This window comes from Dermacentor albipictus, chromosome 8, assembly GCF_038994185.2.
Source record: "Dermacentor albipictus isolate Rhodes 1998 colony chromosome 8, USDA_Dalb.pri_finalv2, whole genome shotgun sequence".
NCBI lineage: Eukaryota > Metazoa > Arthropoda > Arachnida > Ixodida > Ixodidae > Dermacentor > Dermacentor albipictus.
In genome coordinates this window covers 77,238,169-77,265,042 of record NC_091828.1, presented here as the reverse complement: position 1 = coordinate 77,265,042, position 26,874 = coordinate 77,238,169, and the positions used below count along the sequence as shown (strand labels likewise).

Genomic DNA, 26,874 nt, shown 5'->3' with positions numbered 1-26,874 from the left:
GAAAGTAAAGACGTTCTCTATTCTTTCCTCCTTTTGTCCCCATCGCATTTCCCAAGGGAGCGAGCCGTGGTTCCTACAGGACAGCGAAAAATATCGAAACTTCAAGTTCACAATCCCTCCCTCTCGGATACAAAATGTGAGGCTTCTGGAAGTAAATGGACACAAAAGTATGCGCATATTGTCTTTAATGAAACACATTTATCAAAGAATTGACAGGACGCTGGCCTATGGTAAAAGAAATATGGAAATTAGCAGGATTAGTAGTTGTATCATTTGCGTGATGTTGGCGTGATGATCACAATTTCTCTGTGGTGGCAGGAATTGTGCACTAATGTCTTGCGATGAGGTGATGTTCATTATTTCTACGAGAGCACATTAGCACAAAATACAGATTGAGTTTCCATCCACTCGTCCTGAGCACACTAGATGTTTTATTGCAGGGAAGGCATCCATGAGTGTGAATTAGTCAGAAATATTTTCGTGGGAACAGTGGTGTCTCTATGCCCCAGTGATGTTAACGAGAAGCAAGTTCCTCTTGCGAAGTGTTGTTCGTGCACTTCGAAGCTGCCTGATGACATCCTGCCTGATGATATTTCGAAATTTACGACGCTGGACCTACAAAGAGAAGAACAGTAGTACCGGATGAATATTCTAACCTTGCAAGGTTGCAATGGTTATATACATACATATATATATATATATGTATATATATATATATATATATATATATATATATATATATATATATATATATATATATATATATATATATATATATATATATATATATATATATAGTAAGTAGTCTGATTTACAAATAATATCAGTATTTGTGAAAGCATTGTGCATGCGATAGGTCTAGTAAGCCTATCTGAAAACTTTTATACATATGTTACCCGCGGCTCCAGCTACTTTACCCTACTATAAGCGCTAGAATATTGTAGTTAAGAAGTAGTGTCAACAAGTGCACATATTTTTTTTGTTAATAATTCTGTGTGCTTCGCCGCTGCTAGATTCAAATCAGGCGTATCGATTGTGGAGGGTTCTCTCGGTGACATTATAAATTACAGAATACAGAGGTTTGTCCAGCAACGTGAGAGACCCCTTAAAACCTAAGCTGGGCGTTGGGGCTTAGAATATGTTAAGTAGCGAGTGAACCGTCCTCGCATTCACAATTATATACTAGGTGTTTCACGTAATTTGAGCCAAACATTGAAAGTGTACAAAAGCCATGTAGCTGGGCTAAACCAAGTTAATGTTTTTCCGTCGTTTGGAAATAGAGTATATTTTGCGTTCAACCTAATTAAGTAAATTTTCTTCATTATTTAACAGACTTCTGAATTATTATAATTAAATGAAAACGTGTCATTGAGAAAATTGTAGAGCAATATAAAAAAACACCCTGTAGAGCTTTAGGTTGCTAAAAAACGTGCTACATAAAAGTGTTTTCTCTAGCGTAAAAGAAGCCCCCGAATACAAGCAAGATTGCCGCGTGACTAGCTGCTCGAGGCACTACTGTACAGAAACATTAGTTTGGGTCTGTACAGCAACAATGCACTTGTATTTTTTAATTTTTGCTCAATTTAATTGAAACGCCCTGTATATTCACGTTTACTGGAAGCAGTTCGACATAAGATAACGTGTGCAGGGAAATTTTTCAGTGGACAACTATAAAGAAATATATGAAGATCAGTCAGCTAACCACAAGCGTTTTTCTCTCACTGTACTTTTTTACTCGATAAGTTTAACAGACGAACAAAATTTGCGAGAATGTAAACTTGAGTACTGTCATGACAACAATAACTGGCTTTGACGATATTACCAGTGCAATAAAGCAGTTTTATGTTTACTTGCATTCACTCTGTGTGCAACTGCGTCTAAAGGTTCACGTATTGTCTATATTGTTGACAAGCTGAAATATAATAAAGGCAACAAATTCCCGTAAACTGTATCAGTGCACGTAGCCCTACAATGAAGTGCCGAATTCACCATCCATTTGTTGGCTCTGCGAATAATCCACGAGGCATTCTATAATGTTAACCTGCTGATATTTGTTTGACATGGCTTCTGCAGTTTACAAAATTGAAGTCGAAAATAAGCGCAAATGGTGCAGTGCGTGCGGTGGCAAATGAAATACGGCGAAAAATTAATCTCTTTAAGTTCCCACATTTGATTCATGTTTAGGTTGCAATGACAATTATGCAACCGACTTCTACTTATTCTCTGGTAGCATTAGGGTATTCTTATTCTCCCTGTCAGCCTGTCTCATCAGGGCTAAATATATATATATATATATATATATATATATATATATATATATATATATATATATATATATATATATATATGTGCACATGCATTACCAGTGAGTCCTTGAGCTAATGCTGTCGAGGTAAGGTCTCCTAAGGAAAATATATTCAAGGTCAGTGTTCCTTTGGCACTGCTGTCCCTTTTATTTCTTCAGTTCTTTCAGAAGGAAAAACACGAAAGTTCTATCCATTCATGGTGTTATTTTTAGTGCAAATGTTAATCTGCTAAGCGTTTCATACTTACAGGTTGCTCCTGCAACCATTTGAATAAATTGCTGTGTGCCGAAGAAATTTCCAAACAAGGCGCCCAGAGCTCTCGCAATGTCACACACTAATGTGCGGATGAGCTCATCTGGCGTAGTGGTGAGCAGTGTCTCGAGTGTACACTGTAAAGATTAAAAAAAAACATACGTTTATGCACCACCAGTAAAACGTGCGGCTTCATTTTGACGTATACATTCGAACCCTAAAACTAGGCTATAAACATGAGTGCATGGGTGAGGAATGTCAGTGCCTAGCTCACTCTCCAGCCAAGGCTTCTTTTTGATGCTACAAAATTTCTTCCGCACAATTTTGATCTGTGTTCAGTTGTATACTACAAATACACATCCTAAGGTCTAAAAAGAAATATATGAACAAGTAGCACAAAATGTGGCACTTTCTCTAGTGTTACTCGCAAACTGCATGTAACGCTCATTTCATCCAAGGGGATCTCGTGCTGTGGTTTCAGTTGGATGAACTTACTTTGCTGATCTTGAGCTTGAAATATTTACGTAGCACTATCTCTTATTTTAACCTGTGTAATCAAAGAGCCAAACATTTGTCCGCTTGTAAAACGTGTAAATGCAACAAGCTCGGGCAAAAATGTTTGCTCAAATTTTTTATGTACCACTCATGCTCAGTGAGAAAAAAATTATTTGCTGCAAAGTCATAACCGAAAGAGACGTTCCACCGCTGTAGAATGTGTCTGTTAGATCCCGAGAAACATTTATAATACTTATCCTCACATCTGCCGTCGTAAGCACCACCACATCGGAGCTTACAAGTTCGTGAAACGTACGTTAGAAAATGTTATGCTTAACATCTAAAATTTATTAGGCAGAGTAAAGTGTCTAAGCATTCAATTACTGTCACCTGAGCTCGAAATGTCACGCTGAAATTATTCCGTACATCCGTGTTGTGTGTATTTTGGAACATTTTGAAATCCTAATATAAGCAGTGCTGTCAACTCCTCTGAACTTTATTGAAATTGGTAGGTGGGAGAAGACCCTAAGAAGGCCGCTCCTACAAGACCAGCAATGGGCCGTCCAGCAGGCTCGCGCAGCGGCCGTCAGGTATTCCCTGTCTGTCCCTGCGTGGGAGACGCCCACTGCGCGCTGACGTGCGTCCTGCAGGACTTCTATTAAAGTTTTTCCAATCCAATTGGTAGACATTGGAGGTGGCTAAACGTCTCTGTTGCATTACAGAACAGTAGAAATTGCTTAGGCTACCATTAGGCCTGCTTTAAATGCGCACACTTGAGACTAGCTGCAACTCGTAGAGCTCTTTTCACATGCTCCTATTAATAATGTATTCAGACGACGCCATGTCCGCTCTCTACAGGAACGATCGTATGCACCGAGTGCCACGTAATTATTATACTCGCAACGTGTAGCTAGTACTGAGGCACCGCCTACGCGAATTATTTCTCGAAAGTCATTATTGCAGCATGAAAGACACGTTTCTGCAAAGCTGTGCCTCGATCCTTAGTCAATGACATGGAAGCATTATGGAATAGCATATGAAACCATTATAAAATGGCCTTGACAACTGCTGCCTACCACGTACAGTTTTCTAAGTCCTAGTTTCCCAGGAACGTGACAATTACAACAAAGATTGGAGCAACAAGCAAATTATGTTTAATGATGCCCGGCTCAATTAGGGATGCCTCGGTTTCAAACTGTTTTGTACATTTCTTCGTGCCAAGGAACCTTATGAGTAGCACCCACTTTCTATTTCATAATTTTAGCCTCGTATTGCACAAACGCTATTCTAAATCAAAGAAAATTAGAGCTTGTTCACATTTATTTTTCCTATAGTGTAACACTCAGTATGCAAAAAAAGGTGAGGTGTGCAGACAGGACACAAGAGAAGAGAAGTGGACAACACGAACGCTTCTATCCACTTGTGCCCTGTCTGCACGCCGGACCTTTTTTACATAATGAATATTTATCAACTAGCTCAACTTTTTATCGTTGTAAGCTTCAAAATAGTATAACACCTCTGCAAATTGAAACTTATATTGAGTTTATATAGGTCAAATGTTACTAGAATTAACTGCGACAGTAGACTCTTCCAGCTATAGACATCTCAAGGCTGTAGCTGTAAGGCTGCCTCCAATCCGATTTTATTCGGCGCCAATATCAGTTTCCTTTTTTTAGCAGAACATACTGGAGAACAACACTTCGGGTTACATACTTTAGTAGTTCCCGCTGCACTCCAAACAGTTTACTTTTAAACGGGTTGCAAATAAGTAAGGTTGTGGGGTCATCCATGAAGCCTACAAAACTTGACAAGCGCCATCAATGACTCAGGACGATGAACCCGGCTGTCTTGTAAAGCATATCATCATATTTTCTCTCACTTGTGGAAATCATGCATGCATTTATTACGCGACATCGGTCAACGGTAATGTTTTGGCCCTTCTGTCTTCAGCTTTGTCCTTTTATTTTCGGAAAACACGTTTGCCGCTAGGGAAGCGGAAACTAGCTCATCGATGTGAGATCCTGCTGTTAGCGTAGTACATGAATCGAGATTCAAAGGCGCCCCTAAAATTAGCTGTTACTACGCATGTCTTCGTAATTCCCGATTAGCCAAGAAGCGTGTGAGATTAATTTCTCTTCTGCGTTATGAAATGTACCCATGTGTATTTCGTCTTCAGTATGTATATTTTGGCCGAGAAAAGTCAAACGATATTATTAGATGCAGTTGATTTTCGCCGTGAGTAGCTTCTGAAAGTTGAATTTTATCACTTGATTTCATTTTTTATTTCCATCCTTAGCAAGAAAAGATAGATAAGTTGGCCACAGTATAATTTAACACCGAGCAAATTTCTTCGAAGAACCTCTCGAAAAGTGCCATAGTTAAAAGGATGTTTGCTTCTACTTACCCCAATGGTCGACAGAAGTGACGTTATAATTGACATCTGTAAATAAAATTTAATTGTTACATTAAGAAAATAATTGTTTTGGACTGTCTAGTACACGCAACCATAATTTCTTTTTATAATTTCAGACTTCAGTTCCACCAGAAGCCCGATGCACTTTTCTTGTGAATGAGCGAATGACCGATTATAGTGTATAATTTATTAGCCATTTTATTTTTCACCTATCAAATTGTTAGCAATGCCCAGGCATTCACTAAATATTCGAGGAATCTGCAGTGGTCCCGGCATGACACCACCCTAATCTGCGTTTGAAGAGATCTAAACCAGAAGAAACCCAAGTCCGGCATACGCTAAAAAAACACTCTGTGTCTTCATGCTGCCCATTCGGCCTACAGGCATGTGCATCAACGTGGCACAAGATGATTTCACAAGACGACCTTTTATTCCTTGCCAAAACCGACTGAATTGAATCAACATGACGATTACTTACGTCGACTGTCTCTCCATTCTCGCAAAGCTTCAGCGTATTGTCCGTGCACTACAGGGAAAACAACACAAAACTATTATAACGTATCTGTAGTCCTAGAAATGCGGTAGCACTTCTCATGAGGAATAGGTTCGAGGAATTTCACAGATATCCACTTATCGAGCACGTGTATTCTGAATACTTCTTAGAAAAAGAAGAATTCTGTTTGTACATTCCTATTTCAACCATATTGCTAAGACATGTTTTGCGTTTACATTTTGTCGGGCTTTCCATGGCTATTATTTGAGGGCAAATGAGACATCCACCCATTCGTAGCAATTGCTACAAAGGAAACCCACGCGGGTTCTTTGAATAAAAAGCCTGGCATCTGAAGAAAAATTCGCCCTGGTCCGGTACTCAGACCCGGCACAACAGCCTTTCCGGGACAGCCGCTCTACTATCAGAGCTAACCAGGCGGCTAGCAGATTGTAAGGAAAAGTCAAAATTGTCAACAACTTGAAGCAAAGGCAAGAGTTTAAGCTAGGATCGACGTAGTAGTTCTGCGGAAATGCGCACGGTGGAAAGAAGGAATTAATAGAGGGAATATCAGACATCCACCCGTTCGTAGCAAGTACTACGAAGGAAACCCAAACGCCTTCCTTGAAAGAAAAGCCTCACAATTGAAGGAAAATTCGTCCTTGTCGGATACTCGAACCCGGGACCACCACCTTTCCGGGGCAGCCGCTCTACCACGTGAGCTAACCAGGCAGACCCGGACGAATTTTTTTTCAACTATGCGGCTTTTCTCTCAAGGAACCCGTATGGGTTTCCTTTGTAGCAATTGCTACAAACGGGTGGATGTCTGATTTTCCCTTCATTCATTACTTCTCTCCACCTTACGGGTTTCCGCAGAACTACTACTTCAAACTCTTGCCCTTGCTTCGTGTTGCCGACAAATTCGACTTCGCCCTGCTAGCCGCCTGGTTAGCGCAGATGGTAGAGGGGCTGCCCCGGAAATGCGCTGGTCGCGGGTTCCAGTCCCGGACCAGGACGTAATTTTCTTCAACTGCGAGGCTATTCTATCAAAGAACCTGTCTAGGTTTCCTTTGTAACAATTGCTACGAATGGGTGTATGTCTCATTTGCTCTTAAGTATTTACTTCTCTCCACCTTGCGGGTATCCGCAGAACTAGTACGTTAAAACTGTTTCCATGACTATATTCATGAATAGAGAATTCTATTCCTTTTGCTAGAGCCAGGTGCCGCTGCGACTGTTTTTCAACCGAATTTCGCTATTACCGGGCATTGATTCTGCGAAGAAAACTGACAGGACATTCTAAACGACAAAGGATGCGTCTATGCCTCATCGCAAGTCTGAATTTTACACACCGAGTAGTCATTAGTCCACAAGTGCACCTTCAACCTGCTCGTCGTCATTCCACCTTTGTGCACGGCCGAGAGCAGTGGTGGACAGCCCACGCAGTTTAATATTGGCATAATAAAATCATGTTTGCCTCAGATACGAGATTTATCTTCTCATTGAGAGTGTCAATCGTATTGCAGGCTCTTCATTACATTTATTTCATTTACTGTTCCTTGAGCCTATAGATGGCACAAACTACGCGGGCATACATACATGGCCCTGACTACTTGATTGCGCGCGTTCAAGAAAGATCTTGTGCTCAGCGCTGCACAGTTGTTGCTCACATTTTGCAGAACAATCGCATTTTGTTGTCGACATCGTTTAGTTTAATACTTGGCACGATTAGTCACCTGTTTTTTTAAGACAAAAATGAGAAACTGTTCGCCTATGGGAAAAATGGCGCCTGAAAAGCCGACCCTGGCACACATTTGTGTCGCCGCCTGCCGGCAGCACCAGGGAGGAGCCGCTGCCGGGTAACCGGCCGATTTCAAGATGCCATTTCGTCTGCTGTCCTGCTGCTGCCGGCAGGCGGCGACACAAGTCTGTGCCAGGGCCGGATTCTTAGACGCCTTTTTTCCCATATGCGAAGACATTTTCTCATTGTTGTCTTAAAACACAGGCGACTCATCCTACCAAGTGTTATACTGAGCGAAGTCGACAACAAAATGCGATCGTTCTGCAAAATTTGAGCAAGAACAGTATTGCGGTGAGTGCAAAATCCTTTTCGAAGAGGTTCAACCAAATATTCAGTCCCTGTACATGTAATATGCAAACACTTACAAACAAAATTAATTAACAAGACGATGAAGTAAGCTAGCTCAATGAACACAGCACTAAGAGCAGCAAACTGTTCACTTCATACATACATAGGATAAAGAACGAAGCGTTCGACGCGGTCGACGAAAAAAAAAGACATTATAGGTAAAGGCAGGTACTAAGGAAAATACAGAACATGATCAAGACACTTGAAACATGTCACAAAAAGCAAGAAAATAACATAGATAATGATAAACAGCTTGCGTTTGTTACCATAGGCATTTATATCTAGACAGGTAGTGCTTTAGTTCACGTTGTAATGATGCGCAGTCTGAAGACGTGCTCATGTTGTCTGGTATTCTGTGCTAGGAAGTGAACTGCCGAATCATTTTAAGGGTAGAAAAATAAGCCTATTATTTCTAATGTACGTGTGGTGGTCATTGTGTGGCATTCAGCACTTCTGACAAATATGCCACAAGGAAAACTGAATAGGCCATTTACTCGGTATTCCAGGTGGCCTGAACAAAGATTTTGTAAAAGTGGCACACTTCCGCAAAAAAGACGAGTTCCTTGGTCAATTTGATTTATTAAGACAGCGTCTATACCGCGTTTTCTTTTCCAGTGAGCCAAGTTCAAATATGCATATTTACAGGTACAAAGATACATCATGTAAATTAAAAAACTTCATGCCACAAACTTATGCCACAGCATAAACACTGAGAAATTTCAAAAATACTTTGATTGACTCAGGACAACAAGGAACAATGTGCTCCTGTCAATTGGCATGCTCCATAATTGCACACAAGAAGCTTCAAAAGTCCATCCGAAGTTGAAAACCATCTAGGCTTTGTGCAAAAACATGAATCATTTGCGAAAAATCTATTACCGTACCGTACATTACCGCTCACAAAGAAGCTGCGCTGAACTGCTAATTTTCAATAATATATTCCTAGATATGCAGGAGGCATTTCTCTTGCAATACGATTACAAACATTACGCTGTCTGCGCAAACTAAAATAATTAGTAAAATTTTTGCCCCAATTGACAATTGTTCCGTTAATAATTTGGCTGAAGTGCTTATTTGCGTCAAAGAATATTATTTTCTGATACAGCCGTGAAACATCCACAATTTCTCTCAACAAGTTCAACAACCTTCCTACCTTACCTGATAGTTTGCTATGTGATGAAATTAAGAAATTCGCAGGTGCACGTTGGAATATGTTGGCGCAGGACAGCGGTGATTGCTGATCATGGCCTTAAAGTAGGCTCATCGTGATGGTGTACACTTCTCAATATTCATGCTACTAAATAATATTGAAAGTATGTCCATTTTTCCTAATGAATTACACTCTGCTTCAAACCATTGTTACCGATAAGGTTCCGCTTTGCATACCTTGCCAAGGCTGCTGGGAAAACCGATCTTGATAGCTCCGCGACATGCGTTATCTTCAATTTTGGTGCTAAAAGAGGACATGTGCATCTTCTCCAACAATGTAGCCACTGTAATAAAGTACATATAATTTACTGTCAATTCCAGAAACATGCACATTGCCCAATTCAAAAACATATTGACCTCGGTAGGTCATTAACGTATATACCTATCTAGACGCATTAAGAGTGGAAATATTCTTTATTCATAGACAGTGATATAAAAATTAAATACTTCAATGTTCGCATCTTCAGTGTAAGCCACTGGAAAACGACTATCGTACAGTGATTTATAGTGGACATAACACACCTCACAGGGTTGTTTTGTCTCTTCAAAAAGCCCTGCCTGACGGTAAGTGAATGCTGCAAACTTCCTAATTGCACACGCCTACTAATTTTGAGCGTACTTTCTTGACTATTTCAAAAGCTCAAAAAAAGAGACTCATTGCTCGTCCACTCGGTGAACAAGCATGACCATCCAAGCTGTGTATATGGGCTGCTTAATGCAGAACTGGACTTCCACCGTGGGTCGGCGCGGCATTACACTATCTTCGGGATCGACCCACCTGTGGGATTTCTTAACGCCTGCTTCCCCTCCACCACGGGTCGGCCCGCCATTGCACTATCTTCGGGATCGGTCCACCTACGGGGAGTTCTTAACACCTGCTTCACCTCCACTGTGGGTGCGCCCGGCATCGCACTAACTTTGGGATTGGCCTACGTATGGGGAGTTTTTTTTTCTATACACGCACACGATCCCTGGCGAACTAGCCATTAACAACTTTGCTGTAAAAAAAAAAGGTAAGGTAAACATTAGTGTGCGTGCATGCCTCTGCGTGCGTGTGTTGTTGTGGGCACACTTGGGTGATGGGTATCAACCTTTTGCATTTCACGGTGTTCTACTTTGCGTATTACAAATCTTACGACGTCACAGCTCTCCCGATATGGTTCTATAAATGAAGTGAAAGTTACTATATTTCTCGCCAGCGACGTTTTCCTTGCGAACTAGGGGTAAAATCTTCTAGGCTAGGGTGCATTCACAGACAAAGAGCAAAACGAATGGTTTTGCAGTATACTCTGCTCTATACTTTAAAAATTTGCACGGACGATCCAAAATACAGTTATTCTACTTATTTCATCAGCAATACTATGGAGCAGTACCTATGAGCTACAGGGTTGCATGGTTAAAGCTGTTCAACAACAAATCAGAATCGTTGCAGCTTTTCAGTGAGAACGTAGCCGCAACGTCAATGAACACTTGATAAATGAGAATATACTCTTCTCACAGGGAATGTATTTAATCATTTGAGCAAACTTCTGCCTTAGATGTTCTTAATGGCACGGAAACCATCTAGCTGACTAGCAGCTAGTGTAGCGTCCCCACAATTATTTGTAAAAGTCTAATATGCGCACATGTTTTACTGTATGTTGCATAAAAACGACAACAAATATAATCCGTCGCGTAGTTCTACGCTAGAAAAAAAACTTACCAGGTGGCAGAACTTTCTTCAGAATGGCGACAAGGACATCTCGCACGCTTTTCAGCGCGTTCATTGGAGTTAAGTTTTCGAAGACACCAATTACGGTACACTGAAAAAGATATGACAAACACACCGACACCTATGTTATCTCTTTCAGGTTGCTTTGAATATGTATTTGTGTCCTAATCTTCCGGTAAGATAAGCTAACTCAAACAGATTAATTCTAGAATAGACATTGACCCGTAAGGTGATGTAGCCATAAGAACTTTGCTGTAGGCAAACTGACGCAGTAGAATACATCGCCAAACACGTGTCTGTGTGGCTCTTGTGGGCCTCACAATGGGTGCGCTATACAAGCGCCTTTTTGGTATCACGTACCAACAAATGAACTGCCCAACCTTTGTGGACCAAACTGCACCGCTCACTAACAAAAAATTGCCGCCTTGCAGATGAACGAAATGTTAACATACCGGAATGCAGAAACACCTCCTTCGATTGCATTACAAAATTAACTTGCTTGTCAAAACTTTTATTTCGTAGTTTTCTCAGAGTGATATTTACCGAGGCAATATAATTGAGGGCGCGACATGGGAATAGATCGACATGGGAGGTAAGGCATACTTACGTTTACTAATAACAGCACGCCCTCAATCAGCGTCTATGAAAAAAAAAAAGAAAGATAACATCTTAGAAGCAAAATCACATAAGGAACTTTCAAACATAAGAAAACATTAACGTCGAAAACGTTAACGCTGGCGTGTTCCCGTGTTTTCAACAAAGCATTCAAGCTAACGCAAACAATCAAATAGGCTACAAGACGCGAACCCGGCACCCAAGATCTTCTGTCAGCGGAAGTAGTCGGCAAAGAGGAATATTTTTGCTTTGTTTTATTGAAACAATCATTCCGAAGTAGCATTATTTCACCCATTTACTATTATTATAAAATGGCGCAATATCATGTCTCTTTTGCTTAGCATTCAATGATATCTTGAACAGTTTTCTTTCCGCTAGATTTTTCCCCGCATATCAATGTTGCAGTGTACTATACCAGACCATGTCAAGTGAGCGCACGCCTGCGTGCTCAAAATGTGGGAAATCTATGGTCTCGAAGTCGATTTCACATAACGAACTGTAGCAAGCATAGAAATGACGACCGCCCAAAAGCGACAAGGCATCACAGTAGCAGCTGTTTGCTATGAGCAATCTTAATTCCTATTGCATGTCCTAAGCTCTAAGCCGGGCAACATGCTTCACAAGACTGTTTCCTTTTAGCATTAGCCAACAGTTACAACAACGTCTTGCCACCTACACGGCCACCAGAAATTGACGATTGTACAAGCGAGCAGTTTCGAACGGCCACTGTGAGCCTTCGCAGCTCTCACTACCCTCTGCAGAATGTGGTTTTCACTTCCTCTTTCTATATTTCCTGTATTTCACACCACAGATGTTCAGCATGCGTCCTCAAACTTTGGGACTTGGTTCCTTTAGTCACGAATTACGATGGACTGTTGATAAATGTGTTAAATTTACGTATTTTACGCCAAGGTGCTGGGGACTTCATAGAAAGCAAGTTTAGGTGCGATAATCACTCTTTGCATTTTATTTTGACCCATCATATTTACATAGTAATTAAATATTCGTTTATTGTACCGTCAGTCATGCTACATTTCTTTGTTAAAAAAATTAAATCCCCCGCTCGAATTGCACGCACAGGTCAATTTTCTTGCGCGAGCATAACAGCGAGGGAAAAAAATGCGCAATTACTACCTATACACCCCACTTGAAATGGCCCATCAGACACGGTAGTGCCTTCACCCAAGCGGTCGTCTGATGCGATACATTACACACAGAAGTGAAATGGTGAAATGGTTGTACTTTAGAAAAGGAGAATGTTCAGTTTACTCAAAGCTTATTGTTCATTGTCTATGCCTTGCAACCACTGCACAGTAATGGCAAAAATAGGTCGCGTCTAGATTAAAAATTAAATTAAATTATGGGGTTTTACGTGCCAAAACCACTTTCTGATTATGAGGCACGCCGTAGTGGAGGACTCCGGAAATTTCGACCACCTGGGGTTCTTTAACGTGCACCTAAATCTAAGTACACGGGTGTTTTCGCATTTCGCCCCCATCGAAATGCGGCCGCCGTGGCCGGGATTCGATCCCGTGACCTCGTGCACAGCAGCCCACCACCATAGCCACTGAGCAACCACGGCGGGTGCGTCTAGATTCCAAATTATGTTTCAAATGCACTGCGTGATTACCAGGTACACTGTAATGAGGAAATTGGCATTCATTTTGACTGCCAGTTCAACATGCACATAAATTGTTGTGTATACTACCGCGTCTTCTCGTCTCAAAGTCGCACCTGTATCTAAGACGCAACCACTGCTTTTTGCGGCTTATGAATAAAACAATGGTAAATAATACGCACGTATTTTAGCTCCGTTGGCATGATCGTACATATTTAGGTACGCTTGTCTACATATCGTGCGTGTACGCACTGACAGAAAGTGATCCAACTTGGCCCGACACGATCACTGGATTACTGCCGCGGCCTACACGACGTTCTCAGCATCTTGAAGCACGTCGCGTTGACTCTGCGGTTCCACACTCTCACTCCACACTCCGAAAACGCGAATAGCATAGGAAAAACGATCGCATAATGCGTCGCGCCTGAAACGCAAAAAAAAAGCACTATGGTGACCGGAAGTCGGAAATATCTCAATAAATGCTTGACTGCTGAGACCTCTCGCGCGTGCGGCTTCTGATGACCATAACCAAGTAATTTTTCGCTATATTTTAACGTGTCGATGATTTAACAGCCACCCTCAAAGGTCAGCTAAACGGCTACAAAGGAACGGCTATACAAGCAGCAAAATGGGACAAGAGCAAAAAAACCAACCGTTTTAATAAGTAAGCGAAACGACGGCGGCTTTAAGCTACCGAATATGATGTTTTTAAATGCATTGAACAATTTGCCATTCCAGTTAGCACCATTAGACCAGATACACTCAAAGTGTTTAATGATCTCAGCAAGCTATCTAATTAAACAAAACGAAAGGACTACTCTCAGTTGCAGAAGCGTTCCGAAGACATAACTCCATGCGTCCCGTCCTCGTAACTGTTTTTTAGACTTCATGCCTGTGTTAGCTGGCATACCCGGCACACAAAGACGTTTATTCGAAGTACATTATTATACTATTTTGTGACATTTATTGTGTGAGCAGTCTCCCGTTAGTAGTATGCACTGGAGAGGGTGATATAAAGTCAGCTTTACCTTCTAAACGAAATATATTACTATAATGTACTTCTATATTTTCGCTACAATAGGGACTCATTCTCGAGTGCGCCTACCCTTATTTTTAAATCCATGCTGAGACTCAATACAAGGTATTTTTCCTGCCATATTTAATAAACGAACGCACAGTAACATCTCTATTGGAAGAACTGAAGTGAAGCATGAGGAAAGGAAGAGAACAAAGGAAAGACTGGCCGGTAGATATCATCATCATCATCATCATCATCATCAGCGTGCTTACGCCCACTGCAGGGCAAAGGCCTCTGCCATACTTCTCCAACTATCCCGGTGATGTACTAATTGTGGCCAGGTTGTCCCTGCAAACTTCTTAATCTCATCCACCCACCTAACTTTCTGCCGCCCTCTGCGACGCTTCGCTTACCTTGGAATCCCTTTCATAACTCTTAATGACCATCGGTTATCTTGCCTCCTCATTACGTGTCCTGCCCATGCCCATTTCTTTTTCTTCATTTCAACTAAGATATCATTAACTCGCGTTTGTTCCCTCACCCAATCTGCTCTTATCCGTTAACGTTACACCTATCATCCTTCTTTCCATAGCTCGTTGCGTTGTCCTCAATTTCAGTAGAACCCTTTTCGTAAGCCTCCAGGTTTCTGCCCCGTATGTGAGTACTGGTAAGACACAGCTGTTATAAACTTCCCTCTTGAAGGATAATGGCAACCTGCTGTTCATTATCTGAGAATGCCTGCCAAACGCACCCCAGCCCATTCTTATTATTATTATTTCAGTCTCATGATCCGGATCCGCAGGCACTACCTGTCCTAATATATGCATGCCCCTTTATGAGCACTCTAAATTTGACTAGCCCTGATTCGCTGCTGTTCAGAGCATTGAGTGGGCTATTGGTAGTATTGGAACACCGTTTGATATTAGTGGTGGTGATGATGACATTGCTACAGGCGGGGTTAGCTGAAATGTGTGAGCGCTATCAAATGAATATACCATGAGTTTCTCCTCTTCGAACAATTTTCAAAGATTTGTAATTCAAATACTTCTGCAATAAAAACGCTGCAGGGACCAAATGTCAAAGCGACCAATTTATATACGTCTCAGTTTCTGAATGATACTCATCAGGAAATATCATAACGTGGCTACCAGCTTTGCCAAGTTTGTAGGAGTATGCAGGTGATTTGTAAACTACACACATGGCGGAAACTAACGTTCTGTTCACGTAGTTAGAAGTGGTGCTGTTGTGCCGGCAAGAATATTGCATAACACACCATTCGTTTTGACATTACCTACTGCAAACGATGCAAGTAAAGTATCTTTTTTTCAACAGTTCTGGGAAGTATATTTTCTTTCTTTACAAACAATTAACGCAATTATTCCGGAATTTAGAGAATAATACTTACTTTTTCTCCAGTACACAAGTTGAGATTGTCTTTGAGGCACTGAAAGGCAAATAAAAAATCATGTTTCTTTGTTTGTTTGCCTGTTTGTTTTATGTTGAGACTCAGTGGTGGAACAATAACCTACGTGGGAACTCCTCATTACCGTGTCGTTTCAATGATATAGTATTTTTGTAAAATAGATAGCATATCGTTCAACAATACTTTTCTTTCTTATATGTAGTGGGAGACATGAGCATAAACTGATGACATCTCGACATCTTCTCTAGACAAAAGAAGAAATGGTGTACCCTCATAGAAACAAGCTCAATTGAAGGTTTCGGGAACTTCTAAATGTTACGGTCACGCCAACAATTATTCGTTTCTTTGAATGTACTCTAAATGCTTTGTTAATATTGAAAAGCGTATTAGGCACTCACGTAGTCGCGTCTTGATTATGGCCAATAAACAATCCACGCCTGTGATTCTGCGGTTCGATATAGCACGCTGGGGAACGCGCTTTATTGACGTTTCTTCCGTCTAGGGGAATGCGTGTCACAAAAATATTGCGGCTGACATTATTTTCCCCGCAGCAAGACGTTTCTGCGACCACATACCGTGATCTATTTTCGATACCGACCGTCATATCGTGCACATTGAGTGTAATTGTATTTGGCACGCGTCTACGTATCAATATCTGAATAATACAACGCGAGAAAATTAACTCCGAAATTTCATTTCAATTAGTATTCCTTGTCTTCCTCCAGTGAAGGCTGGCTGGTTGGTTTGTTGGTGGACGAACATTATCGATGTGCTGCAACGCGCGCGTAAGCGCGCAGCGGGCGACCCCCACGTCGGGACCGCTGGGCCAAGCCTGTCGGCCGCTCCGCGGACTTGCTGGACGACGCAGAGATGGTCGGCGAGGAGCGGGTTGTGAGGGGGCCGACTCCCAACTGGCCGAGGCGGTATTGGGGCTTTTGTACGTTGCCTTGCACTCCCAGAGTATGTGCGCTAGCGTGGCTAGGTCCCAGCATGCGGGTAAGCGCCGTTAGGGAATCCCTCGGGAAAAATCGTGTGCAGGGGGCTGAGATTACGGGACGTCTCCGTCTGCAGTAGTCTGAGCGTTAGAGCCTGAGGCCTATAAAGCTTGCGGTGAGGAGATGGGTACGCTCTTCGCGCGAGGTAAACATGCTTGGTAATTTCGTTGTACGTGTAGGACGCGTCCCTCTTCTCTGCAACCTCGTCGTTGCCGAGTCATCGCCGGAACCTGCGCGAACGGTTAGGGCACGCGCGGCCTCGTGCTCAGACTCGTTGAGGTTGGGGCCAGCACCTTCGACCTGTCCAACGTGCGTGGTGCTTAATACCGTCGCCGCCGTCACTCCGGATCACGCGCAGAGCTTGCTCGGAGACGATGCCACACGCGAAAGCTGTGATTGCCGACCTCGAGTTGCTGTAGATGACAGCTTTTTCGCCGTCCAGCATGGCCATCGCGATGGCCACTTGCTCGGCAATCGCCCTGTCGTCGGTGCGGACCTATGCGCAGTTGGTGACTTGATGTTTGAGGTTGGTGTTGTAAAGAAATAAGAGTCAGATAACCCTGACAGATCAATGTCAGGTAACCCTGAAAGTTTGACCAGCTCAACATGGCGCTGTTAAACTGGGTGAATATTGCGCCCCAGAGCCTCTAATTGTCTCCAAAATGATATCACGATGCTATGCTGCTCTCATTTGTAAGAAGGCATCATAGGAAAAAGCATATATAATTCCGTACAAAGTTCTTTATACACTGTCATCTAGGAGGAGGGTGACAAAGCTCTTCCTACTAGTGTACATAATTACTCAACAACGAAGACGAAGTACCCTTGGACTTAGTTGTTTGAGCTGTAGTAGATATGAATCAGTACCAACTAGCCCAATTCACAATTTCCTACAATGTACAGAATTGCGCCAGCGTATATGGACGCGTCTATACATGCTACTCAGCAAACGGAAGAGGATTTTGTATTAAAACATCCTAGAAGGAAGAGGACAAAAAAGGGATTGAAGAGCCTACGATCACGGTATAAGCAACTGAGACAAAGATGAAGGTTTTGATGTAAACGGGCTATCGCTTTGTGTTCAGTTAAGTAGGACCACAAATTCATGAAATACCTGCACGCGCCGAACCTTCAGGGTACAACACGCATATAAAGGGCTCTAGAAACGTCAACATGCCCCGTCTATAGACAGGCTTTCGCTGGTATAACGTGGCTATTTGCAGGCCGTCTCTGGCGAGTATGTTTATTGTCATATTTGATCATTAACGTTTTTTGAGGACTCATCTACAATGCTAAATTTACTGTGAATAAGTACCCGTGTCTTTTGCGAACATTTTGTGAGTCCGGGAACCAGTCTGAACGGACTGGACTCTTCCCTACTCTTGTCAACGGTCACTGGTTTCGTCAACGTGTACGTAAGACTTTTCAAGACGGCGACGAACAAGGGAGATTCAAAGGAGTATTTACCTCAACAGCTCAAAGATGACTGACGTTCACATGTGACCGTGATAATTTTCCATGCACTCACAGAAACATCAGTAGGGCACATCAATACATATTTCACATAAAATAATTGCAGTATCAGCGGCACTTGGAAAGCTACTGAAGTTAAACATTGCCATTTGACGCTATGTCCTACACCAACTATAAAGGTTTCTAATGCACCATTCTGGGAGCGCGAGTTGAAAGCCCGAATTTGTTGTCGCCTCCGCAAGGCAGATAGCTGGCTACTCCATCAGTGCTGTCGAAAAAAAAACTGCTACAAGTTACGAATTGATAAAACGCTTCTGATTTGTTTATGCGATATATGTTCAATAACTGTAATTTATTCCAGCAAGGTCGTGCCTCCCTCACTTTTAATGGCAGGTTTACATTGCCATACTTGTTCATATGAACCGTCAAAATGGAGAATAAACAGTCATGCCTACAAAACAGCAAACCAGTCAATTGTTTTAATGTGAAATTCGGTGGTGATATGAATTATGATACAAATAATGCCAGAATTAAACAAGGCAGCAGCTCCTGCAGGCAGTGCTGGTCAGAACATATCTTGCCGGAAAATGATGGATATTACATGATTTTGCCTTAAGGTTGCCCATTTGGCTTCAGACAGCTTAGGGGCATTTAAGAATCAATGAGTTATCGCAAAATTATCCTAATCTAATGATTATTCACCTCTAATACATACAGTCGTTGAACTTTAGACTAGTAGAAATAAGCTTTTTTAAAAACAAATATCATGCTCCATTGTTAGTATTTCTGTACATTGGATGTCTTGCTCACGCAAAACGCATACCTAAAATATCGAAGCTCCTTAACGTGTGAGATCGCAATACAGAAATTTTGTGAGCGCAATACATTCGACCGTAGATGACGACTCATTTGAGTCAGCAGAGTTCGTGCGTATCTAAAAAAGAATACAGTAATGCTTTTCAGCATGTTGAAGCGTCATCCAAAAACAAATGGGAACGCTGTCATCCTGTAGGAAACGTTGCAGCGGAAATATATTGAACGCACGTTTAAGGAATCTTGGGTGGCGAGTGACAATTAAAGTATGAATGAACACTATGAAAAGGCGTTAATTTCAAGCAGGAGTGTTCCTCTAGTTTGGATGTTTTTGAATTCAAACCGTATATTTTTATAGCCTATGATTTCCGCACTATAAAGGTAAAACTAATGCGCTTCGCCGCAACAGGCAACAACCCCATTCAACATGTGCCCTCAAAAATCTCTTCATCCTCCAAGTGAATTATTACACGCTTTGACCAATCCTAAATGTCTTCAAACACATTGTAAGTGTTGTGAAAAAGCGTGAACGTTTACGTGGAGGGCTGTAACATGACGACACGAGTACGAACAACCACGAACTACTGGAACAAACACGTTAAGGTGGGTTCGTAGATGCTAAAATAAAATGCTATTAGAAGACAGGCTCCCTAGCTCGAAAAAGTGGCCCTGAATGGTGGACACCCACTTCTCGTGGGCACTGGGGACAACCTTTGAAGACAGAAAATAGTTAAGTGCTAAGTTATTGTGGGAAGATGTCTGTTTTGCCCAATGTTGCCGAAGTTGGGCCACTAGCTATTATATCGAAGCCAAGCCATAGCAAAGAATTCGCACGTTTTTTGAGCCACACACTGCAATAAATGTCGCCAGCTTGCTTGATTACATTTACAGGTGTGCTGGGAGTACAAACAGGTCCTTTTTCCGAGTCGTTCGGCGTGATACGCCTAGTAAAACGAGAATTAAATGACCGCAATATCGCGTGACGAATCCCCGCAATTACATTTATTCTTTTTACCTTTTCTATGCCCAAAATATTTGGAATGGTGACCTCTATGCAGTTGTCGTTTGAATCAGGACTCGTTTCAGAACCACCCGTTGTCATGTTCGTGGTGCTGTCCTCAGTGGGCGCTGCTTCTGCGTTGCCTTCTGCAGGCTCACTCGTAGACCCCTCGTTTGTTGGGCTGTCTGCTTGCTCTGTCAAGTCGTCTGTACAAGGTCAAAAAATGTAGTCATCGTACCACACTTCCATGAAATTGCTGCATCTGTGTAAGTGCTCTACCAAATTGCGTTTTTCCTATTTGCAGAACTTAGTGCGCACCTAGTATAGAGTCCGCTGGAGGAAAATCAATATGGGCTTAAAGATAACAATTCTCTCTGAGGCTGCATTCGCTGCACAATGAGCAGTAAGAAAGTTCCCCATATTTAATGGTTTGTTCGCAACACGAACACACATGGTTTCTCATTTGTACAGTCAGTCGCGCTCCGTAAAGTCAACTGTAAGTGGTAGAGACACTCAGGTCACGTATCTATTTATTTTTTGTTCTAAACCTACCACTAATATTTACAAATTACTACGGTATACTGCACCCCCATGACAACATTGCAGCTCTCTGAATTGTAACTTTAGGCATGCATAGTCTGCACGAGATAACCTGGAAACAGGAATAACATCTAAGTGAGCTTCAGCTGATGGCGCCAAAGATTAGTGGTCGAGTTCATGAAAGAGCTGCCGAGATAAGCCTATTATTATCACGGTAACTCATCAGAATATCTTGACCGAATGCATATGACAACTAAATAAACTGGCTTAGTAATTAGAGCTGTACTTTCACAAAAATTGTCAGTCTTGTTTGGAATGGGTAAAACTTCAACTGATACCAGGCAGTGTAAACACGGTAACCTTTGTACAGCGTCTGTATAAAGCGTCTTATATGATATGTAATTGCATTGCATTAAGAGATATATCGGCAAAACAGGGCGTTAAATGTTCTAAGCGGCTCACGGAATGAAGAAGTACATTACTGAAATATCAAAAGAGAAGAAAATGAGACATCGAGTCCGCATTGCACGCAACGCACTTGTTTCACTTGTCAAGCAAAAAAAAAATATTGCGGCTGCGGATGAAAATTATATGACAGCTGCAGGACGCAACGAAGCATCAACATTACTAGTGCACATAGCCATGTTCTGAATGGCGTATTCGGCTTGTGAGCAGCTCTTTGAATCGTGCGTAAGATATTGTACGGCTTCTTTTTATGCTCTTGGTAAATGTGCACGCCATTTTTAGGTAACGGTACTAAACAATGAAGCACGATATTGATTAGTTAACACGATTCGCGAGGAAATTTTCACTTCATTCATATGGGTCATTTAGTTTGTTAGAAATGTTATTTCAACCTATACAGCAAAAAAAGCTATTTACATAATATAACTTATTTCGATAAAAAATTGTCTATAATAGAAATGCACAATTTTATGTTTCTTGTTGGTTGTTTTGCAGTTTTGGTACTGTTTGAAATGCAGCTTGTGACCGCTTTCCGTGAAAGCGCCGTAAACGGTGTTTCGTCGTTGCTAAGAGCGCTTCTTTGAGTGGACTGGCAGTTAATTTTTCGAAAGTTTTAGATGCGGTCGAATTTATTTCTGCTCAATATGCTGAGACAGGTTTTCTCACAAGGATAGAACTATGTTTTATAAATCACTCCAGAGAGTTCTATGTGTGTTCTCTTTTTGTCCTCCTTCTTAGTCTACGCAGTTCATGACTCAGCTCTTATTTGCTCGTTCAGGATCATTTCACTGCTACAAGTGGTATTACTACATTGAATAGCGCTCGCCAGTAAGCACACTAGCATCTATCAAAGCCCGTCTCAAGTATCTGCACCATTTCTTTCGGTTGAACTTTGTATCATGCGAATGCACAGCCTCATTTGGTTTATTTAAACCATAACCTGGATTGCATAATGGCTAACAACTGATGTGTTGTTTTTCTCATAACCATAGTGCACGAAACACTTTTTTCAATCGGCCAAATCATATAAATGTTCCTGTCAGTGTGAAAAATGAAAGCAGGTCACTTCGCAGCTGCATCTACTTTTCTTAATACGGCTGTTTGGTCGCTACAGCATACAAAGCTAAATAATTTCTCGTTCGTCATAGAGATGATACCATCAAGTTTACGGCTATAAAGCGGGCGGTGTGCTACTAGTACACATCCACATCGCATTGCCTGTAAAGAAAGTTGCGTTCCAGCTTTACTTTTGTTTGTCCACCATCCACTTTTGAATCGTCATAATAAACGTCTGATCAGAAGATATAAAATTTCACCTCGAAATATACATTGAAGCTCACAGGCTAAACCCATGGCAAGAACCGTGATTTATTACTCATTTGCACAAGGGATAAAAAATATAACATTGTAAAGCTAGTTATGTTCTATACTTAAGCATCTCCCATTTCCTACTCGCAATGCATCACCTACCGGGCATCAGAATCGCTGAACACGTCTTAAATGTACTTACAATAAAGTTTTAAGAATTCAACAGTGTGATCATACTGCATAGTAACATCGAAATGGTATCGCCTTCTTGTGAATAATCAGAGATGAATGATACAGCCATGTTGTAAAATTTGATTCTCATTCCTCACGGGGTCTTTTTTGTTAAAACTCTTGTAATATCGTACTTTTTCTAATGTTCATTGCTTGTTTACAATGTACCATTTCTAAAGCTTAATGCTGGTAATTATGTTCAGAAGTAAACATTGGCATATTCTTGTGTATGCCTATGTATGTGTCCACGCACTTAAGAAAAGTGAATACCTAAATGGCTTACCGTTGTTATCCTACACACTACAACAAGGATATCTAACGGCATCAAATTAGAGTCATGACAACCTTACCTCCCTGAGGCCTAATTTTTTTCCCGTGCACATCTGCGCAGATATTCAACAATAGCCGAGACGCAATAACCATTCTGATCAGACCTCACCCATTCAACTAGACATCGCCGAAGAACCGATTTCCTCACTTGTATCTGCATCGGCCGTTGAGGCGGCATCCGCTGAGGTTTCTGTAACTGGCACTGTCGCCTCATCAGTAGGGACTGTAGACGGATCAGAGTTTGATGACTGGTCCGATGTACTTGCATCTGCAGCCGCACCAGCCAATGCAGGATCCGAAGCGGCTGTGTTCGCAGTAGTCGTCTATACTGTATTTACGTTAAACCTTTAACTGGCAGGTAAGCAATAACTTTGACCTACCGAAACCATGTGCAAAAACTAGAGAAAGCCAATTATTAGTACGTGCCTTTAAATTTATCTTTGTTTACCGGCCTCCGCCACACAAGTATTCGCAAAAATGTTCATTTTGAGCAGCCCCAGATGTCATTGCTGTTGTTGTTCCTCAGTGTCTTGGCGCGATCCACTCTAGGAGTTCGGCGGTGAAGTGGGTGGTGCCAGGGTAAAAATATCATAAATTTTGAGGAATATCAACTCAAAAATAATTGGTAACTAGTATCAACAAAAATTAAAATTTGCGTGATATATCAGTCACCTTAACTGCATTTCAATATCACAGAGCACAAAACTTTCATCGTATTTGAATATTACATAATATAAAACTTGAATTACAAATGAAAGATGAATGAAAACAGTAAACATGAAGCACTTTCCGTCTTACACAGACGTTTGCAGAAAGCATCACAAATATTCTTGTGGATAAAAGGTAGTTCGGTAGCACCAAATGAAGGTATGTTTTGGGGACCAAATCCATTGGCTTCGTCATTCTCTTAGAGCGCACGTTGGTCATATCCTCCTCACAGCGAAAATTGTCCCGTTTGTTTAGGTCAGCTCTTATTCTTGCTCTCCCTATAGCTGCATCTTATGAACACATGTTTACCCTGTCAAACCAAGTACCAAAATAAAAGTCTTCAACCACACATTTGCCTTCAACCGGCAGGATAACAATACCTTTGACCTACTGTGTCTGGCTCAGTTTCTGGAGAAACCTTTTCCAATCTCGTATGCACTGTACTTGTGCAATATGGAGAAAAAATCACGCGCTAAAACAATTATAGGCTGACGCATTCTTATTTTGTCAGTTAAAGGGTTAAAGAAAACTCTTTGATATGGAAGAGACCATCTTTATTTTTCTGCGACGTGCTATCACTTCCAATATTTAGCAAGTTATTCCTTACGCCAGATGGCCAAGTTATAGATTACCGATGCGAAAATGTTACTACAACATAAAATACCTCTGTGTGACCTTTCTAAAAATGTTTCGAACCCAACTAATGCTCATTGAAAAAAGCTAAGTATCGCAGATTGAACACCAGTATTTTACAATTGCCAGCGAAGTCCCCGCATGGCGCGAGTATGAATGTATACTCAAACGAGATCAAATATAAATGACATGTGTTCGACTCCGCGCACCACCGGAAAAACTTTAATGATTTTTGCTTTGTGGTTTAAAGGTGGCACATTTCCAGTGGCTTATACCAAATGACACAAGTTGGCGTCGGATATGTTCATTGAATAGGCGGCACATAGCTAATTTCGCATACATGGTAATTCAAGAATAATTCAAAGAGGTTTTTTTTAAGAGCGATAAATAAGTATAAACTGGTGTGACACGGTTTAACTAATGACGGCTGACATTCGATCTCACATATCCGTGACCCAAGTTAGCCCGATATTTGGATTCCAACCCGGTCCCCTCAGTAACTGCCCGATGCTCTAACCCTTTGACTACAGACAACTCAGTGTCCCAAGAGAGAGAGAGAGTGAGAACAAGGACAGGAAAGGCAGAGAGGTCAACCAGACGAGCACCTGGTTTGCTACCCTACACTGCGATTGAGGAAAGGGTAATAGAGGGAAAAGAGGAGAGAGTAAGCACTGGGTGCGCGTGAGAGGACCCACAGGGACAATACAAACGGTCTTTTAACCGGGTCACTTCAAGTATTGTGCTTTTGCACTAATCGCTTTTCGTGCCACCGAAAGTGCTTGAAGCACCTTGAGAATGCTGTAAAGCTGTGATTTGGGCTTGTTGGTAAGACATCGTCAGGCTTATAGCACGTTAAAAAGACAAGGATGAAAGTGAGACGTGACACACACAGGCGCTGTGTCTGTCATGTCTCACTTTCGTCCTTGTCTTTTTAACGCGCTATAAGCCGCACGTTGAGAATGCTAATCGCACGAATACATTCCGTTCACTCTTTGAAGCAAGCACTAATTGCTCTATATATACATGTGTGATCGAGGATGCAGTTAGAGGTTGTCTTGCATAGAACAATAGACATAAGTATCCTTGCGTAAAAACAATTTTGGGGGAATAATTCACTGTCCGCACGGTCTATGTTTTTCTTACAAGAATTATTGGTGCAGAATAGGTTAGTTGGTATTGGTGCAGAATAGAATGAAAATTATACCAGTGCATTCAAAACTGCGAGGCCTGCAATTTTACGTAGAGCTAAAAGTAATAGCACCCACCAATACCTCACGCGCCCAACTCACCAGTACTATGGAAATGAAGAATTCCCGTAAAATCAAAGTTTATAAATTATCTAGCGTAGACCTTGGTATTAATAAGTAAATAAAGTACGTGGTCATCAAATTTTAATGAAGTTGTACTGCTGCCATTGAGAAAAATACATTTAGTCTCTTCAAGCAAAGTATCAAGATTTTTTCAGCGGCTTATATTTTTGAAATTTTTCTGCTATTTAAATGTTCCTTTGCATGGCCGAAAAATCTACCCGGAACAGAATTGCGTATCATACGCTATATGCATCTATGTTTGCTCATGAATTTGCAAACAGGCGTTTGTTTAGAAAATTGGGATTGGTTTACGCATATCTAGCCTAAACAAAGACTTGCCTAAATTTTCTGCAAGAAAGTAACGTTTCATGCAGTACGGGGTTAAACCGCAAGACAAACTGGATATTAATTTAGTTTAACAATCGGAAAGCTGAAGAGCCTAACATAAATAATATATTATTGGTTCAGACAAGTGTCTTAACCTGTTTATATTTACCGATGTATCGCCAAGGAATCTGACGTTCGAAGCGAACACATCTGCTATAGATGAGAAGAAATAATGTCGAAAGAAAAATTTTGTGCATACCATCACTGGCCCCAAGACTGCAAGGGATGCTTAGTAGGCAGACAGCGAGCAATATTTCTGTGCAGCTTGTCGACAAATTCGACTTCGCCCTGCCATCTGCTAGCCGCCTGGTTAGCTCAGATGGTAGAGCGGCTGCCCCGGAAAGGCGGTGGTCCCGGGTTCGAGTCCCGGACCAGGACGAATTTTTCTTCAACTATGAGGCCTTTCTTTCGAGGAATCCGTATGGGTTTCCTTTGTAGCAATTGCTACGAACGGGTGGATGTCTGTTTTTCCCTTTATTCATTGCTTCTCTCCACCTTGCGGGTTTCCGCAGAATTACTACGTCAAACTCTTGCCTTTGCTTTGTGTTGTCGACAAATTCGACTTCGCCCTGCCATCTGCTAGCCGCCTGGTTAGCTCAGATGGTAGAGCGGCTGCCCCGGAAAGGCGGTGGTCCCGGGTTCGAGTCCCGGACCAGGACGAATTTTTCTTCAACTATGAGGCCTTTCTTTCGAGGAATCCGTATGGGTTTCCTTTGTAGCAATTGCTACGAACGGGTGGATGTCTGTTTTTCCCTTTATTCAGATGAGAAGAAATAATGTCGAAAGAAAAATTTTGTGCATACCATCACTGGCCCCAAGACTGCAAGGGATGCTTAGTAGGCAGACAGCGAGCAATATTTCTGTGCAGCTCATGGTTACAGTAAACCTGTATGGCTAAATCGAGAGACAGAGCGATTTCTGTGCTACTGCTAATGCGCTTGTGTACCGATTGCTTCAGGCACCTATTTATATAGAAATGAGA

General features: G+C 41.7%; 1 protein-coding gene across 2 annotated transcripts; it reads right to left on the bottom strand.

The window, feature by feature from the left end:
- Window positions 1–168: 168 nt before the first annotated feature.
- On the bottom strand, window positions 169–26,874 carry LOC135896022 (uncharacterized). 2 transcript variants are annotated; one of them, XM_065424315.2, is made up of 11 exons: window positions 26,696–26,874; window positions 23,003–23,158; window positions 19,996–20,186; window positions 15,682–15,720; window positions 11,633–11,665; window positions 11,017–11,116; window positions 9,492–9,598; window positions 5,945–5,992; window positions 5,458–5,493; window positions 2,554–2,695; window positions 169–615 (listed from the first exon to the last, which is right to left on the bottom strand). In XM_065424315.2, exons 1-11 carry the CDS (start codon window positions 26,763–26,765, stop codon window positions 602–604), a joined length of 936 nt encoding a protein of 311 aa, XP_065280387.1. In that variant the 5' UTR covers window positions 26,766–26,874; the 3' UTR covers window positions 169–601. The 2 variants fall into 2 exon arrangements, with proteins under 2 accessions (XP_065280387.1, XP_065280397.1); XM_065424325.1 differs by lacking the exon at window positions 23,003–23,158 and having other exon boundaries at window positions 26,696–26,855.